At 36.7% G+C, this 17,235-nt stretch overlaps 2 protein-coding genes across 2 annotated transcripts; both read left to right on the forward strand.

The window, feature by feature from the left end:
• The first annotated feature begins 3,609 nt into the window (after positions 1-3,609).
• LOC130880154 (olfactory receptor 226) lies at positions 3,610-4,593 on the forward strand. Its single transcript, XM_057779074.1, has one exon. The coding sequence runs from the start codon at positions 3,610-3,612 to the stop codon at positions 4,591-4,593; it is 984 nt and encodes a 327-aa protein (XP_057635057.1).
• An 11,107-nt stretch (positions 4,594-15,700) lies between these two features.
• LOC130879938 (olfactory receptor 6-like) lies at positions 15,701-16,645 on the forward strand. Its single transcript, XM_057778757.1, has one exon. The coding sequence runs from the start codon at positions 15,701-15,703 to the stop codon at positions 16,643-16,645; it is 945 nt and encodes a 314-aa protein (XP_057634740.1).
• The last annotated feature ends 590 nt before the right edge of the window (positions 16,646-17,235 follow it).

The following is a 17,235-nucleotide window of genomic DNA, read 5'->3' on the forward strand; positions in this document are numbered from 1 at the left end:
TTTTTTTTATTCTTGAGGATTTCATACAGATATACAACAAAATATAATATGATTGGCCTCCATTTCCTCCTTCAGTTCCCCCATGTGCCCTTCTCCAGAGCTTCACATCAGTTTTTCTTTTCGATATCTGCTAAATCCAATTGGTGATATGCATGCATGAATATGAGGCAACCCACTGGTGCATGGGAGACCCACTAGTGGGAGTGTTTGCTTTGAGCCTCTCAGACCTACAAACAGCCTAGATTTTCAAAGGTGTCAATTTCCTTGGAGATCTATTTACATTCTCTGAAGATGACATTTATATACAAATTCTTCATATATTCCTCTTATGCTGTATTTCATCCCTTCAACAATCACTTTATCTGTTCTGTTCATGTTATATCTTCCTTTATTTTCTGTCCAGAAGTTATATTGTCTGTGCCAATCATTAACTAAAGAAATACTGTCAGAAGGTGAACCAGACACATCAAAGCCTAATTCCTGCATGCAGACTATGACAGCTTCGGAAGAATGACAATTAAGGGAATGAATTGTGAATGATAAAGAGTCCTTGGGAGTACTCAGGTGTTTTTGACAGAGAAAAGTGTATGTGCCAAGTCACAAAGTGGAATAACATCATGACAGGCTTAGGAAGAGAAGGCAGAGATGGATGACTAGACTATGGTAGAAAAGTGAGAAGATAATGCACATTGAAGCTGCATTGGAGAATTTTGAATGTGTTTTCATAAGATGGATGGTCTTGTGGTTAGTGATTTCTGCATAAATATAACTCTATAAACAATCTGATGCTAAAAGGTCTGCTGTTTAGGTGGGATAAACAGAGAACAAGTGAGAAACTATGACATCAAGAAGTGAAACAGACCTTATATGAGTAATGAGGAAGAAGGTAGTAGAACCAGGACAGGAGAAAAGTTGCAGCCACGAGAGATAACTGAGTAGGCAACTTAGATAGTTCTTGAGTTAGCTATGATGGTATGTAGGGTAATAGGAAGATGAGTATAAAAACAATCTAGGAAGTGTCCAGATTGTGCTTTGGTAATGTGTTACTCATTGTCATAAAAAGGTTTAGAAAAGCTTAATTCTTTTCTATACATATGCTTAATACATTCAATCACATCTGGAGAATTACATCTATTTTTGATGTACCAATACATGAGCCACTCCAGATACATAGCTCCTTTTTTTTTAATATTTGCCTGAGCAATAGTAGTGATGGTATGTACAGGTTTTAGTGGAAGAAGTAATGAGAGGCACATTACCAGTCCTATGAGGGAGATAGGAAAGAAACAAGGATAGATAGTGTTTAGACATGCATAGTTAGACATAGACATGCTTCCTGAACAAAGATTGAGTCAGTTGTGCTGATGGAGACTGAAGCAGGATCAGAATGGAGCAGGGAGACAAAGAATTGCACTTCAAAAATATACTGACAAAAATACCACAACAAGATGTAATGTTTTGGTGAAAGCAGCAGAAGATGACAAAATAGCTTTATGTTTTGTTAAAGTGCCTTAATGGTATTGTGGATGAAACCTAAATAAAAAAGCAAGATATGATTATTTGAACTTTAGGTGAGAGATACTAAGTATAAAAAATTTGTAGTTCATATATGCAAGACTTTCTTTTTCAGATTTTTAAATATGAAGGTAGAAAATATTATATGTTGAAGATGAAGGTCTGAGACCAAAGGTGTCAAAAGCATGATGAGTGTCATATAAGGAAGATATGAAGGTAGATGGTCATGGTTAAGGTCATGAAGTTGTAGTGGTTAACTTTCCATTTAAGAAGGTAGCATGTCGCGCCGGGCGTGGTGGCGCACGCCTTTAATCCCAGCACTCGGGAGGCAGAGGCAGGCGGATCTCTGTGAGTTCGAGACCAGCCTGGTCTACAGAGCTAGTTCCAGGACAGGCTCCAAAGCCACAGAGAAACCCTGGCTCGAAAACCAAAAAAACCAAAAAAACCAAAAAAACCAAAACAAAAAAAAAAAAAAAGAAGGTAGCATGTCAGTAGAGAGATGTCAATGTCCAATGACTGATAACCTAGCATAAAAAAAAACACAAATCTAATATCATTAGCATGTTTTGTGAGTTCATTCTTCCCCTGCTACTTCATAGGCCCAGGCAATAGAAGACAGGGAAGAAACTTCTGGGCAGAAAACACCCAGATAAATAGCAGACTCTACTTTATTCTCCACTGTGATCTCTGTCTACTTTTCTGATGCTATGAACCTAAAAGACACTGACTGAAAAAAATCCTTTATTAATATGAACTGTCATGTGGGAATGCCAACTTTGTTCACACATCAGAGTCAGAGAAAGTTTGAGGATTTGAAAGGGAAAATTCTGGCCTTGTTATTAAGATAGAAAAAGAGACTTCTCTGAGTGTTTTTCCTTGACCTTGATGCTAAAGGAATGACATTACTCTGGGAAAGAATCAACCAAACTTTCAAAACCAATAGACTTTTCAGTCCCCAGGTCATCCAAGACCTACTTCATGTCCTGATGTCTAGGTGAGTTCTAGGCTTTCTTTGTAAGTGTTACGTTCTGTAGGACTTGAGTGGATAGTTGCTGTAACCCATTTGATTTCTGCCTTAGTCTCTCTTGTTTACATAAAAAGTTTGAATTCCTAGCTGATTTCACAGATTCTCTCTCTCAAATGTTAACCTGGAATGCATGTCACCTGAATATTTTACAGTTTCTAAAGTCTCAAACTTCTTGTTCCACTTTTGAAAATATATGTAATTTTTTGTTCAAAAATTTCTTCTTATTTAATTTTATGTATATGGGTGTTTTGACTGCATCTGTGTCTATGTATTAAGTGTGTGTGCCTTGTACCCATGGAAGTGGGGAAAGGGCTCTGGATTCTGTGAATCTGGAGTTATAGATAGTTGTGAGCTGCCATGTGGGTACTGGGGATTGAACTTGGTTCTCTGGAAGAGGAGCCAGTGCTCCCAACCAGAGTCATCTTTTCAGTCCCACCCTTAACATTGTTATATCTCAGTTTCCTTGGACTAAGTAGGATTATTAGTGATAGCACCTCAGAGTTGTTCTGAAGAGTCAGTGGTACTACAAATATTTTAAAATAATGCCTCCATTGTTAATATACAGTAGATATGCAATTGTGTTGTATTATGGTTACTATTTATTTACTGTATAATTTATTTCCTCAAAAAGGAGATACCATAGAGCTTGTGTTAAATTCTCACTTTAGGGAAGCCCAAAAATCCTGCTGTTTTTTATTTTAGGTATTTCTTTCATTATTTCATGAAAACACATCACCTCTATGTTTTCACCTTCAACATTTATGGCTTTGATTTCTTCTTTGTGTCTTTGTACAGGACTAAAATAAATATTGTCTTTTTAAAACTTGCTATCTCTCAGAAAATGTTTCCTAAAGGGCCAGAACCATCATTTCAGTGTCTGCAAAACATGATCATTTATTCTTCTGTGTTTTCTTATTCATCACTCAGCTAAGTGAACAGCTGCTATTAACTGAGTGTACTACGTGCTTTGCAGGCTATCAGAGTGAATTCTTCAATCTAGATTCTTGCTGATGCTTTCGTAAGACACTTTCTTCCTTTCTTGAAGAGCAGTGAACAAGACTGAAAGCATGGAGCGAAGGAACCACAGTGGGCGAGTGAGTGAATTTGTGTTGCTGGGTTTCCCAGCTCCTGCGCCACTGCGGGCACTACTGTTTTTCTTTTCTCTGCTGGCCTATGTGTTGGTGCTGACTGAAAATGCACTCATCATTACAGCGATTAGAAACCACTCCACGCTCCACAAACCTATGTATTTTTTCTTGGCTAATATGTCATTCCTGGAAATTTGGTATGTTACTGTCACAATTCCTAAGATGCTTGCTGGCTTCATTGGTTCCGATCAGAACCATGGACAGCTGATTTCCTTTGAGGGTTGCATGACACAGCTCTACTTTTTCCTGGGCTTGGGTTGCACTGAATGTGTTCTTCTTGCTGTCATGGCCTATGATCGCTATGTGGCTATCTGTCATCCCCTCCATTACCCTGTCATTGTCAGTAGCCGGCTATGTGTGCAGATGGCAGCTGGATCCTGGGCTGGAGGTTTTGGCATCTCTATGGTCAAAATTTTCCTCATTTCTCGCCTTTCTTATTGTGGCCCAAACACCATCAACCACTTTTTCTGTGACGTTTCTCCATTGCTCAACCTCTCATGCACTGACATGTCCACAGCAGAACTTACAGATTTTATCCTGGCCATTTTTATTCTGCTGGGGCCACTCTCTGTCACTGGAGCCTCCTACATGGCCATCACTGGCGCTGTGATGCGTATCCCTTCAGCTGCTGGCCGCCATAAAGCCTTTTCGACCTGTGCCTCCCATCTTACTGTTGTGATTATCTTCTATGCAGCCAGTATCTTCATCTATGCCAGGCCTAAGGCACTCTCAGCTTTTGATACCAACAAGCTGGTCTCTGTACTCTATGCAGTCATTGTACCATTACTCAATCCCATCATATACTGCTTGCGCAACCAAGAGGTCAAAAGAGCCTTGCGTCGCACTCTGCATCTGTACCAGGGTCAGGATACTAATGCCAAGAAATCTGGCGGAGATGGTTAGAAAGTTGATAAGTATGGTAAAACTTGGTTTGATTTCTTTCTTTCTTTCTTTCTTTCTTTCTTTCTTTCTTTCTTTCTTTCTTTCTTTCTTTTTTTCTCTTTCTTTTTCTCTGCCTTCCTTCCTTCCCTTCTCCCTCCCTCCTGCCTCTCTGTCTGTCTGTCTTTCTTTCTCTTGAGTCTAAGTTAGGAGGATTAAGTTAGGAGTCAGAGTTTCTAGTTCCTACAACTAGTCCAAAAAATAGGCATAGATTTCAAGTCAGAAGATGGATTTCTGCTGGAAAGGGCCCTAGTTTAGGGTGTAAGATCTGAAATAGTATTGTTTAGACAGTTGCAGGTCACACAAATCAAATCATTAAAGGAAGCATGGGTTACAAGAAGGAAAAGACACAAGCCAATAACTAGTCTGTGAAATAGCTGAAGTACAAAAGGTGGATATTCTGTTGTGCATTTCCAAGAAAGGAGATAAGAAACCAAGACTTTTATACAGATTTTCATGTATTTTGGGTTGTCACTGAACTTTTTATGTAAGGAAAAGAGCCTGAGAACTGCCAAACCTGTTGTCTCCACCTCTGAAATTCTGGGACTGCAGCTATGTGACTTTGTGGGGAATGGGCCAAGACTTTGTGTTTGTTACTCAATTAGTCTACCAACTGATCTACATCACCAAACCATATTGTGAATTTTTGTGCTGGTATTTTATTATCTCTTGGACCATAGAGGCTTCTGGTTTCATTTCCAAATATCCTGAGGTCATTGAATTAGTGACTTTTTATTTTCAGGCTGCATTTTAAGAAGACCAACAGGGATAGGGTTGTAGGTTAGTGAGAGGTATTTCCTACCACATGTGAGACTGCGACCAGTTTCTGGATTATGGGGAAACAAGAGTGAAGCCATTGAACTTGCTACATGTACTTCCCAGTGAATATGACTATAGGGCGATGAAGAGGATGAGGAAGAAGGTATAGAAGAAAAGGAGACAGGAAGTGGTAGGTCCAGACTTCCTCACCAAATTCCAGTTAGTTGCAGATAAGTGGAATGATCTTGATCCTACTGACAAAGCTTTCCTAGGATTCTTCACTTCTCCAAATGTCTGTCTTAGTATATGTTATTTTACTTAGAATTCCATAAGTTTCCATAAAACATGCACATAACAAAAATATGTTTATTTTAAAGAACTGAACTTGACCTTTTAATATAAAGAATGAATAAATAAATAGTGTAATATATGTTTTCTTTCTAACTGTAGCTTGGCTCTCATCACCAATTTTTCCTCAGTAATGGTTCCTTCATATTTTCCCATGTCTCTGGTAACCACCATTTTATTCTCAATTTCTATGAGATTAACTTTTTCAGAGTTCACGTATGAGTAACATCATAGTACGAACATTTGAGTAACACTGGGGAAAAGAATATGTCCATAAAAGTACACACACACACACACACACACTCACACTTTGAGATATTACAGTACAAACACACATTAGTGTACCACATAGTTCTCTCTCTATATATAATTATTGTCAATTAAAACAGAGAAATAATAGAAAAGCAAAACACCAGTATAATGTTATATTAAGATATACTCAAACAAATTAATGTACTGCTTTATGAACCTCATTAAGATCCTTTTAGAGGATTTTGTAAATTGGCATCACATCAACTTGCACACAGGAATAAATAACAGAAAAGGGCCATACCCATAGGTAGAGATATAGTTTATCTATGATCAGGAATCTACAGACAGGTAAAGATTCAGTTTTTCAGTCCAGGTACCCTGGACATATATGGTCTCGGCAGTGCACAGAGCTTGCCTAGAGTCAGGGAAAATGAGTAAGTTAGCTTTCTGAGAAGACAAAGTTGTCTTCACCTAAGTCAACATTAGGTGAATGTGAGATACCCTTTCCAGTCTTATTGTTTCAGAGCTACAGTAATTTCCATGCAGTATAAACAAGTACTACTTGACTTCAAAGAATGTAAACACCCATCCACAGTGGCTCCCTCTAGAACAAATGTCAGAAGACTTTCCCATTCTTTAAAATGGTAATTTGACTATGGTGAGTGATTTGAGATACCCGGTTAAATTAGGTAGGTATGAAGAAAGCGTCATAGAAAATGAGGAGCTTTGTAAAATGTCAATAGGTATTCTCTCTCTCTCTCTCTCTCTCTCTCTCTCTCTCTCTCTCTCTCTCTCTCTCTGTGATTCTAAAGGAAATTAATAGAATAATAGAACTTCAGTGCACAGTATACCTTTACTCAAGTTTGGAGCAACTTGGACTGGTGTAGGATGTTCAGAGCATTTGACAATGACATAAAATATATGTTTCTTATTCTAGAAAACATTCTATTCAGCTGTTCTGTCTCTTGGGGACAAGTACTACAGAGTATAAAAGTGTTTTTAGCACAATAATACAATTCTTTTCATAGTATAGAGATATGCAGGTTCAGTGTTCTTTATTCTGAAAATATAGTAAAAATAGAGATAATTCTGCATTACCCAAAGGCTCAATATAGAGCTTACTAAGAAGAAAGAACATTAGTAGCAAGCAGATTGGAGAAGTATTTAAATAAAGATGTATGCCTGAGTACATGAGAATTGATTAGCCTGAAGATTGGTAAGAGGTCCTACATGATGTGAACTTAAGAGCTCTTCAGTGAAGGGCAGAGTTCACTTTTAATTTCTCAAACATTGGAAATATGTTTACTAGTTACTCTCAGGTATCTGAAGATCAGAGTCTTGTGATTTGCAATTGTAAGGTCTCAGACCTGGGACAAATGGCTAACTAAGGTGTTTTTTTTTTTTTTTTTGCACATCAAACCCTGGCTTCCAGGTTCTCCCAGCATCCCTCAGTTCCTACCTATTTACAGGTTTCTCACTGCATATCCCATGCCCTACCCTGAACTCTCTGGATTGGGCTGCCATTTTCCCATCAGTTCTACTTCATAACCAGTAAGCACATGAAAATTAACTAAATATGGGCTCACAGTCATGTATCTCTTGAACCTTTAAATCCTCAGGAAATAGGTCACAGTTAAGGAGAGAGTTCCGAGTCTCTAATGGCAGGAGGTACATATCTACCAGATTGTACACATTGGAGACATGTGCAGAGCTTGCATTCTTAGGATTCTTTCACAGCAAATGCATTTCCGAGGTCTACTGTCACGTCTTTTAATTCCAATAAGATTATTGCAGCTGTGAAGCCCTCACACCTAAGGTGCTGAATCCTTTAATCTACTGCCTAAGGAACCAGAAAACAAAAAATGCTATCAAGAAGACCTTGGGAAGTGGCCAGTGCTTCCTGCTCAACTGATCACCCTTCCTTGAGAAGAACACAGTACCCCACGCACAATGTATCATGACAGCAACTGTAGTCCTGCTTGTTATTAGCAGTTTTTTACAGCCGCGAATTCCTAAAGAAATCATGGAAGAAAAGTAAACAAAATGGAAACCTAAACTCAAAAGCGAAGGAAGACACTACTCATTGCTATTACTGTAAACTTTTATTTTCTGCTTTAGACATTTAAGTCACTTACAAATGATACAATGATTCAATATGTTGAATGTTTGTCACAGATTAATTACAAATAATTATATGTCTAGAGTTTATTTAATATTTGTAAGATGTCAAAATAAACTTATGCCCTAAAAAGTATCTATTGTTTCCCACTGATTTTGAATAAATTTCAAATTTCTTAATTTTCCTTTCAAGTTTCTAAGTATGGTCTCAGTGATCCCATTTGTAATTTCACATCATTCACATGGTGAAACTGTATGAATGAATCTCATGTTGATGTTAATACTATTTTTTAAATCTTAAATTTATGATTCGATATTTTTAACTATATACTACCATTTCATAGTGAAGAGACTCAGGAACCAAAAGCCAAGTCTACCTGGATAAAGAATATCTAAAATTGTAACTCATTTTCAGTTATGGAAACATCTTAATTTTATTCATTAAAATACTAATAGGATAAAAATTTATCAATCAATTACGACTAAAACCGAGCAAAAATGTTAGTTAATAATAAAATAAATATCAGTTTTGGTTTCTTGTCTTTTTATTTTTATTCTAAATTTATATTTTATGTATGTAGATGATTTCCTATATATATACATACATATGTGTGGCATGTATATGCCTGGTCTTTGTAAAGTTCAAAGGAGGTCATCAGTTCTTCTGAACTGGAGTTTTAGATGGCATCAATTTTCATGTGAGTGCTGTGTACTGAACACAGGCCAAAACAGATGAATCATCTCTCCAACTTCAGGTCCTGTTTTTCAACAAGTTTTGATACCACTGAAACTGGTTTTAAAGGGAACTGAAACTGAATGAGGAATGTATGAAAACTTTCCTTATTATTTTTGAAACTTTTCTATAAAACTAAAATAAATCACAGTTAAAATGTACATTTTAAAAAGAAATATCCTGAGTATATTAGTGTAGACTGATCATCATGTTCTTAGAGGTTGGGATGAATTGTTTCTTCTTGCTTTCCAAGTTTCCGCTGAGAAATCAGCCATTGTTCTCATGGGTTCTCCTTCATCTGTGATTTGTGTCTTTCCTCTTGCAGCTCTCGACACACCTTTGTTCTTTATATTTAGTGTTTATCTATGATAGGCCATGGAAATTTTCTTATCTTGTCTGTTGTGTGTTTCTTGTGCTGTGCTATTTACTAATAGTCTATTTATATTAAACTATTTAATAGAATAAGGGCTGATTCCCATGACTGATGAGGATATGTTGTCAATTCCTTTTTGATTACAGTAGAGCATACAGGAAACACATTAGTCTTTTGTGGAAAAACTCTTAAATTTTTTTTTTATGAATTAAATTTCAGTAATGCATATATTTTATCTACAAGTCTAAATGATATCCATTGTGCCACAGAGCCAGGTAATGCATACATTTAAAAATAAGCTGATTAAGAAAAGAGACTTAAACTAAATAAAAAATTGTACACATTCACTACTTTATATATATTTTTAATCCTTACAAATTATACCTATTCTTGAAATCTCATCTAGATACTAGCATATGAGAGTGGATGACCCCATGCAACACTGAGAACAAGGGTCTGTGAGGATGAACTCATCATTTTCTTTTAGAATCATTACTCAGGACAAAATTTCCTTCTCTGAGTTTTATGCTCCAGAGTCACAGTTAGTAAAGTCGTGTGATCCAAGCCTCTGGAGAATTAATACCAACTCACCACATATCCTTAGACAAAGGATATGATTGGAGGAAGAAGAAAGGCAGGCTAGGCTCACTTTCCACCACACTCTTATTAACATAACCTAGATTCTCAGGGATTTGTACATCTTCATGTTCCTCATTTCTCTAGGCACCGTACACTGTTCCTATCAGGAGCTTTTGACTCTAGGTTTCATCTTTTGGGCTTTCATTTTTTTTTAAGTTACATCTGTACTGGACATGTACAAGTTTTTATTGCATTATTCTCTAAACTATAATATATATACATATATAACAATTATCTACATCACATTTATATTGTCTCAGCTACTATATGGAACTACAGATAATTTAAAGAATGCAAGATATGAGTATGCTAACATCCAAATACAATATAATTTTCTTTTCAGTTAAATAAAAACTTTTATTTTCCAAGTTGTCTGTAAATGAACTTTTTTTGCTCTTTTATTAAGACTAGGGAGCTTGTCTCACATTGACAACAATTGTTCAGGTGACATAACCAACCTTTTTTTTTCCTTGTGGTTTTGGTTTACACATGCTAAGTAAATCATAGAATTCTGTGGATTTATGGACCCCTATGACAACAAATTGTGTCATATTCAAATTATAGTAAGCGTATCAACCATCTCAGATGTTCATCGTTTCTGGTATTGAAAATATTAAAATTCTGCTGATGATGAGTGTCTATTTGATTATTTACTGACAACAAACTAACATTCATTGAAATGGAAGATTTACACTAAATTCAACTAAGATTTACACCAGTTTTATCTTTAATATGCAAATACTTATGATTTTTTAAATATATTTCAGTTGGGTATATATAACATTGAAATATGGCATCTAACTTAGACTGTGACATAAATATAAAAAACTTGAATATAGCTAACAATGTACAATATAAAGGAAGGGGTGACTTTTTTTAGTAAGAAAATTATTCCTATATAACCCTAGCTGTTCCGGAACTCACGTATTCCTGTTCCAAATATCTGAGTGCTGCGGTTCTAGCACATGCTAATGTATAGAGGGTTCTAATAGCTGCTTTGAATATGTAACATAGGGTAATTAGAGTGTATTCACTCTACTGAACAATAAAATATCAGAAACATGAGAACACATTAGAGCATTCATGGATTTGTCTTCCACAGCAGTCCTAGAACCAATCTCCTCTGGGCATTAAAGGAAACTGTACTTACAACAAAATGGTACTCAAAATTTTGTGTTTTTTTTATATCATTAGCATGAAAATAATTGTTGAACATAATTCAGGTATTTTAAGCATTTGACAAGTTAAAGAAGAGTTCACAGGGCACCTCATGTCAGTTCATAAAAAAGTAAGTCCTTTCTAGTAAAACAATGAAGAAGTCTAATGTTTAGTTCATTCTTATAAAACGCCCAGCACTGGATTTAGATTTTTGGATTATTTGGAGGCATAATTCATAGTTGAGGTTTACAGATCATCAGGCTGTGGCGGTTTGACAGGCAGGAGTTGACAGTTCCTCCTTAACACACAGAATGTATGTTACAAAGACCCATTTAGCCATAAATGTGTTTGAGAGTTCAAGGCAATGGGCATGCCTTTCTCTTTAGAGGTCAAATTATTTGGTCATCTCTTGTATATTATAATCTTTTCATAGTCTTTCCTGTGCTTCTGTTTAAACAAAATCTTTCTCCGTTCATTCCTGCTGAACAAATTCTGGCCAAACTTCATGTCTCAGTCCAGAAAGTAATTAACATTTCTTTAGTCAACCCAAAGAAGTTTGAATGCTGTTTTTCTGTTGTTTTGAAATTTTATTCCTAAGTATTCTTAGTTGACTCTGTTTTGTTAGCTTCAGTGAGGCATGGTTGACAAGTAAAAACTATTTACTAAAGGTGTATACTATGATTTAGAATTTGCATACATTGTGAAATGATGACCCAAATAAAGCTAATTAACATATTCATCACCTTACCTGTGATTTTTTTGTGTGCCTCATTCAGTGACAATTTTAACTATACACTTAATTATAAACAGCAGTCAACATCTTATACATTCAATTTTCAGAAATTATTCATCTTAGAACTGAAAAAAATCCATCCTGGGGCTAATATTTCCTTTTCCTATTTAATGTCCCCAAGAATAACAATCACCACACTATTTTCTGTTAGTGAATGCAAATTTTAATAATTCTGGTTTATCTCATTAAATGGACCTCTGGTTAATCTATCTTGCTGTGAGTAACTGAATATCCTTATTTTGAAAAGAGCAAATAATACTGAAGTTGGAGATTTGACTCAGTGCTTAGGAGTGCTTGTTGTTCTACAAAGAATCAAGGTTTAGGTCCCAGCACCCACAGGACGCTTATAATACTCTGTAATTCTAGTTTTAAGGGATCCAGTGCTCCTATCTGACCTCTATGGGTACCAGGTATGCATGTATATATGCATATATACATATACATATGGAGGAGAAATACTTCTATAAATAAACAATAGAATAAACAAATCTAAATATTAGGGAATGTTTATTGCACAGATAAACCACAATTCCTTTTAATCTGATCATCTTTGTTTACTTTCACTGATATTTTCTTAAAATTATATTTTTTGTTTTTTATTTAATTTATATCTGCTTTAGTTTTTTATTTATATTTTTCTACTGATTTAAATTTAGGTTATTCTATTCTTTCTAGTTTCTTGATAAACTGGTGTAAGGTTTTGTGATTTTATTCATACCACAATAATAAGTACAGATAAATATAATTCAATATTAAACAGAACTTGAAGAGTAGACAGAGATTCAGCTTCCCAGGTTCTTTGCAGAGCACACCAAGTTTACCCAGTGCCAGAACAGGGAGATCTAAGTTGGTCCTTGGGGAGAGAGCACAAGAGGAAAAAAGAGATAAGTACGTGCTGAATATATATCCAGTCTCTTCTTGTCTTGCAGTTGCCGTCACTACCATGCAGACCAAGTACCCGTCTGCTTCTCACAGGAGTGTAAGCTTCCACAGACTAGCTCTCTTTCTCAAAATCAGTGTAGATGTCTGAAGACATTTTCATTTTCAGAGTAAAGAAAGGCAGATGATAGTTAGTGGTTGGTGACAACAAATGTTGTTGGACCCAGAAGGTTTCCAGAAAGGTGAGGAGAGTCTCTCAGTGATTACAGACTGTATTCTTTAAGAAGAGAAAGAATATTCGAGGGATACAAATTGGGTAACAGAGTCAGCAGATGCTTACTTAAAGTTGGGGTAATTGTGACAAATGCGCACCTTGTAGCTTGTAGGCACTGAAAATACATTTCTTATTCCAGAAGAGCTCAGTGAGTGTTGACGTTCATTAGAACAAGCAGAATTCAGGAGTGTAAAAAAGAATCACGGAGCAGAACGAAAGGGTATTCTTCCTTAGGATACCATGAAAGATCAGAGCTTAGAAAGTCTTTGCTTCTAAACAAGGATCACACCCTTTAGGCTTAATACTAGATCATAAATTACGAAGAAGAAATTGAATGTGCTAAAATAATGAAAACAATTAATTAAAAATTAAGTTAGAGAAAAGACATGAATGATCTATAATTGAGAGATTTTTTTTATGGATGCTGTGATTCAATTTTCTAACAAGTCTTGATTTTTTTTTATTCCATGAACTCTAACAGGAAAAGTGAACAAAGAAAGAGAAGAATAACTGCTTGTGTCTATGAGTACATGAGTGGAAACATGCACATGTTTATGACTGAGTAAGTATCCATGAGTCTAGTGTAACTCAGTGGTAGTCACTACTAATAGGAGATTCCTATGAATCAGTTCTATGTTAAGTGGCTCCTATGCACTGCTTTATTAAATCCTCACATCTCAGATAAGGTTGACATGTGCTTTTGTTACTTTTCACTTTATAGGAGGGGAAATGGAGGGTATACTTGTTCAGTGATGTAGAGCACAACTACCAAGTATTGTAAAGAAGACGGAAACCTTGCCCTGACTGTAAAATCCATGATCTTAAATTACAGGTAGTGGTGAGTATGAGGTAATTGTGTGGCTCATGACAGAAGCATAGATTGTTACAGAGGGGGTGAGTTAACTTCAGATGTCTTCTCTGAGGTCTCTTTATCTTAATGCAGGATCACCTGTTAAGCCTCGAGTGGGCCTCTCTGGTAGTCTGGCTAGCCAGCTTACTCCAGCTAGTCTCTTTCTTTTATTCCAGCATGTGGGGATTACAGACAGGTCTCCATGCATACTAATCATTTAATAGGGTGCTGGAGATGTGAATTCAGGTTCTCACAGTGATTCCAGACAGGTCACCATGCACACCAACGATTTACAAGTGTGTCGGGGATCTGAATTCAGGCCCTCACGATTGATGATAAGTGCAGCATCCACTGACTCATCTTTGTAGCTTCTTGACATAGTTCTTATAGATGTCTCTCTCCTAAGTGGACATTTCCAATACTTATTATGATACAAAAATTTTCATAGACTCCAATTGAAGAAATTTTGGGTCAAAGAAATAGCTAAAATATCACTAAAAATCTAAACTTTTTGAGGATTTTCTGATTGGATGCTTATCTCCATCATTCTATTTCAGGAATGAATGAGAGCTTGTTCAGTAATTTCCTAGTTGAACAGAAATAGAATTGATGTGGAGGGGGTAATGTGCCTATCTTCTTTAACAAAGGTCTAGGAATGGTGCTAGCATTCCATCCACTGTCTGTAAGGAAAAGTATTAGGGTAGAAATGATTTTTTTTCAAACAAAAATTCTTTATTCTGATTCTTTAAAAGATTTCTTTAAAATAGAGAAAACTCACAAAGTAAATCAATCAAAACAGGTCCATTTTGATTATTTTCAGTTTTTTTGAAAGAAAAAGCCACATGGGTCATTTTCACACTTAACAATATAGAGACATGAGTCTGCAGGAACTTTTCGGAGTCAATAAAATAGCCTTCCAATTATATGTTCCAATTATGTTCCATCCATATGAAATATGTGAATGTGTTCTTCATATTTCTATTAATTTTGAAGAGTGTAAAATGTATGCAGAGACAGCTTAGGTTTTTATTAATTATTTTATTTTTTGAGAATTTCATATATGAGAATTTTATGTACATAATTTTCACCTCTCACTACCCCCATCCACAAAGCCTAAAGAGTCCATTAGTGTGGCATGCATGCACATGTATTCAGGGCTGACCACTTGGGATCTGATAATCTATCAGGGTGTCATCAATGGAGAAAATAGTTTCCGCCTCTCAGCACCCATTGATTATCTGAATGCCTTCACGTAGGTTTGAGACCTTGTGAAATTTTCCTCTTCTGCATTGGCATGTCAATTTGTCTTCTTTAGGGAATCATATTTGTTGAAATTTAATGAGAGACATTTCCTATCACATCTAGGAGACATTAGCAGCAGGAGGCTTCATCATCTAGCTAGCTCTTACAATCCCCCCCCCCTTCTGTGATGTTTTCTGGGATTTAGGTATAGAGGCTGCAATGTAGCTTGGATTGGGTACTACACGACCACTTTCTTTTGTGTTTTGAACAATTATGGATCTTTGTAATAGCTTCTGTCTGCTGATAAAGGAACTTTTCTGAGATATGAGAATTGGTCTGGTATATAAGCAACATGACCCCAGTCATTCCTGAAAGTAGAGGGAAACTCAGGGGCAGACAAGATTCTTCCAAGGTCTGTTAGTATATGGGGAGTGGCAAAAGTGAACTTTTGATTCTGGAAAATTTTTCAAAAAAATATTTTGATGGAAATTATTTTATCACATTGAAGAAGAAAGTATTAATATAAATTTTATTATGAATCTTAGTCACAAGAAGAGTGAATTATTAACTCAGTTTTTGTCTGCTGCCCCAGATATTGACCTTATTTGTGGTGTTACCACAGAAGACTTCAACATCTCCCATGACCTTTGATCATGCTGGACATGAACATTACTCTGGTCAGTGAGTTCATCCTGGTGGGCTTCCCTACAGCCCCTTGGCTACAGGTTCTTCTATTCTTCCTTTTTCTTGTTGTCTATATGTTGATTATAGCAGAGAATCTTGTAATTATATTCACTGTCTGGGCAACTGGCTCCCTCCATAAGCCTATGTACTATTTCCTAAGTAGCATGTCCTTTCTAGAGATATGGTATGTCTCTGTCACAGTCCCGAAGATGCTAGATGGATTCCTCCTGCAGAGACGGCACATCTCCTTCACAGGCTGCATGACCCAGCTCTACTTCTTCATCTCACTTGCCTGCACAGAGTGTGTGCTCCTGGCGGCTATGGCCTATGACCGCTATGTGGCCATCTGCCACCCTCTCCGGTATCCAGTCATTATGACCACAGTTTACTGTATACAACTGATGGCCATTTCCTATTTTAGTGGCTTCATGGTTTCTGTTGTCAAGGTTTATTTCATTTCACATGTTGCTTTCTGTGGCTCTAATGTCATGAACCACTTTTTCTGTGATATCTCACCAATCCTTAAGTTGGCCTGCAAAGACATGTCCACAGCTGAGTTAGTAGACTTTGCTTTGGCTATTGTCATCCTTGTCTTCCCACTTATTACCACTGTGCTCTCCTATATCTACATAGTGTCCACCATTCTGCGCATACCCTCCACCCAGGGAAGAAAGAAAGCCTTCTCTACTTGTGCCTCTCACCTCACTGTGGTTGTAATTTATTACACAGCCATGATTTTCATGTACGTCCGACCCAGAGCTATTGCATCTTTTAATTCCAACAAGCTTATCTCTGCTGTGTATGCAGTCCTTACACCCATGCTGAATCCTTTCATCTACTGCCTAAGGAATCAGGAAGTCAAGAATGCTATCAAGAAGACCTTGGGAGGAGGCCAGTGCTTTGTGCTTAGCTGATCTCCTTACCTTAAGAATAAGACTTTGCTTTGGGTTCACCTTCTTAATTAGCTTCTCTAGGACCACGCATAATAGGCTCAACGTCCCCTATTCATGGCTAGAAACCAAATATGAGTGAGTACATCCCATGTTCCTCTTTTTGGGTCTGGCTCACCTCACTCAGGATAGTGTTTTCTATTTCCGTCCATTTGCCTGCAAAATTCAGGAAGTCATTGTTTTTTACTGCTGAGTAGTACTCTAATATGTATATATTCCATACTTTCTTCATCCATTCTTCCATTGAAGGGCATCTAGGTTGTTTCCAGGTTCTGGCTATTACAAACAATGCTGCTATGAACATAGTTGAGCATATACTTTTGTTGTATGATAGGGCTTTTCTTGGGTATATTCCCAAGAGTGGTATTGCTGGGTCCAGGGGTAGGTGGATCCCAAAATTCCTGAGAAACCGCCACACTGTTTTCCAAAGTGGTTGCACAAGTTTGCATTCCCACCAGCAATGGATGAGTGTACCCCTTTCTCCACAACCTCTCCAGCAAAGGCTATCATTGGTTTTTTTTTTTATGAACCCAAAGAAAAACATTTAGCCGATG

This window comes from Chionomys nivalis, chromosome 8 (genome assembly GCF_950005125.1).
Source record: "Chionomys nivalis chromosome 8, mChiNiv1.1, whole genome shotgun sequence".
NCBI lineage: Eukaryota > Metazoa > Chordata > Mammalia > Rodentia > Cricetidae > Chionomys > Chionomys nivalis.

Bases quoted from the DNA above. Each gene is read 5' to 3' on its own strand.
- LOC130880154 (XM_057779074.1), top strand. From the start codon at position 3,610: ATGGAGCGAAGGAACCACAGTGGGCGAGTGAGTGAATTTGTGTTGCTG.
- LOC130879938 (XM_057778757.1), top strand. From the start codon at position 15,701: ATGCTGGACATGAACATTACTCTGGTCAGTGAGTTCATCCTGGTGGGC.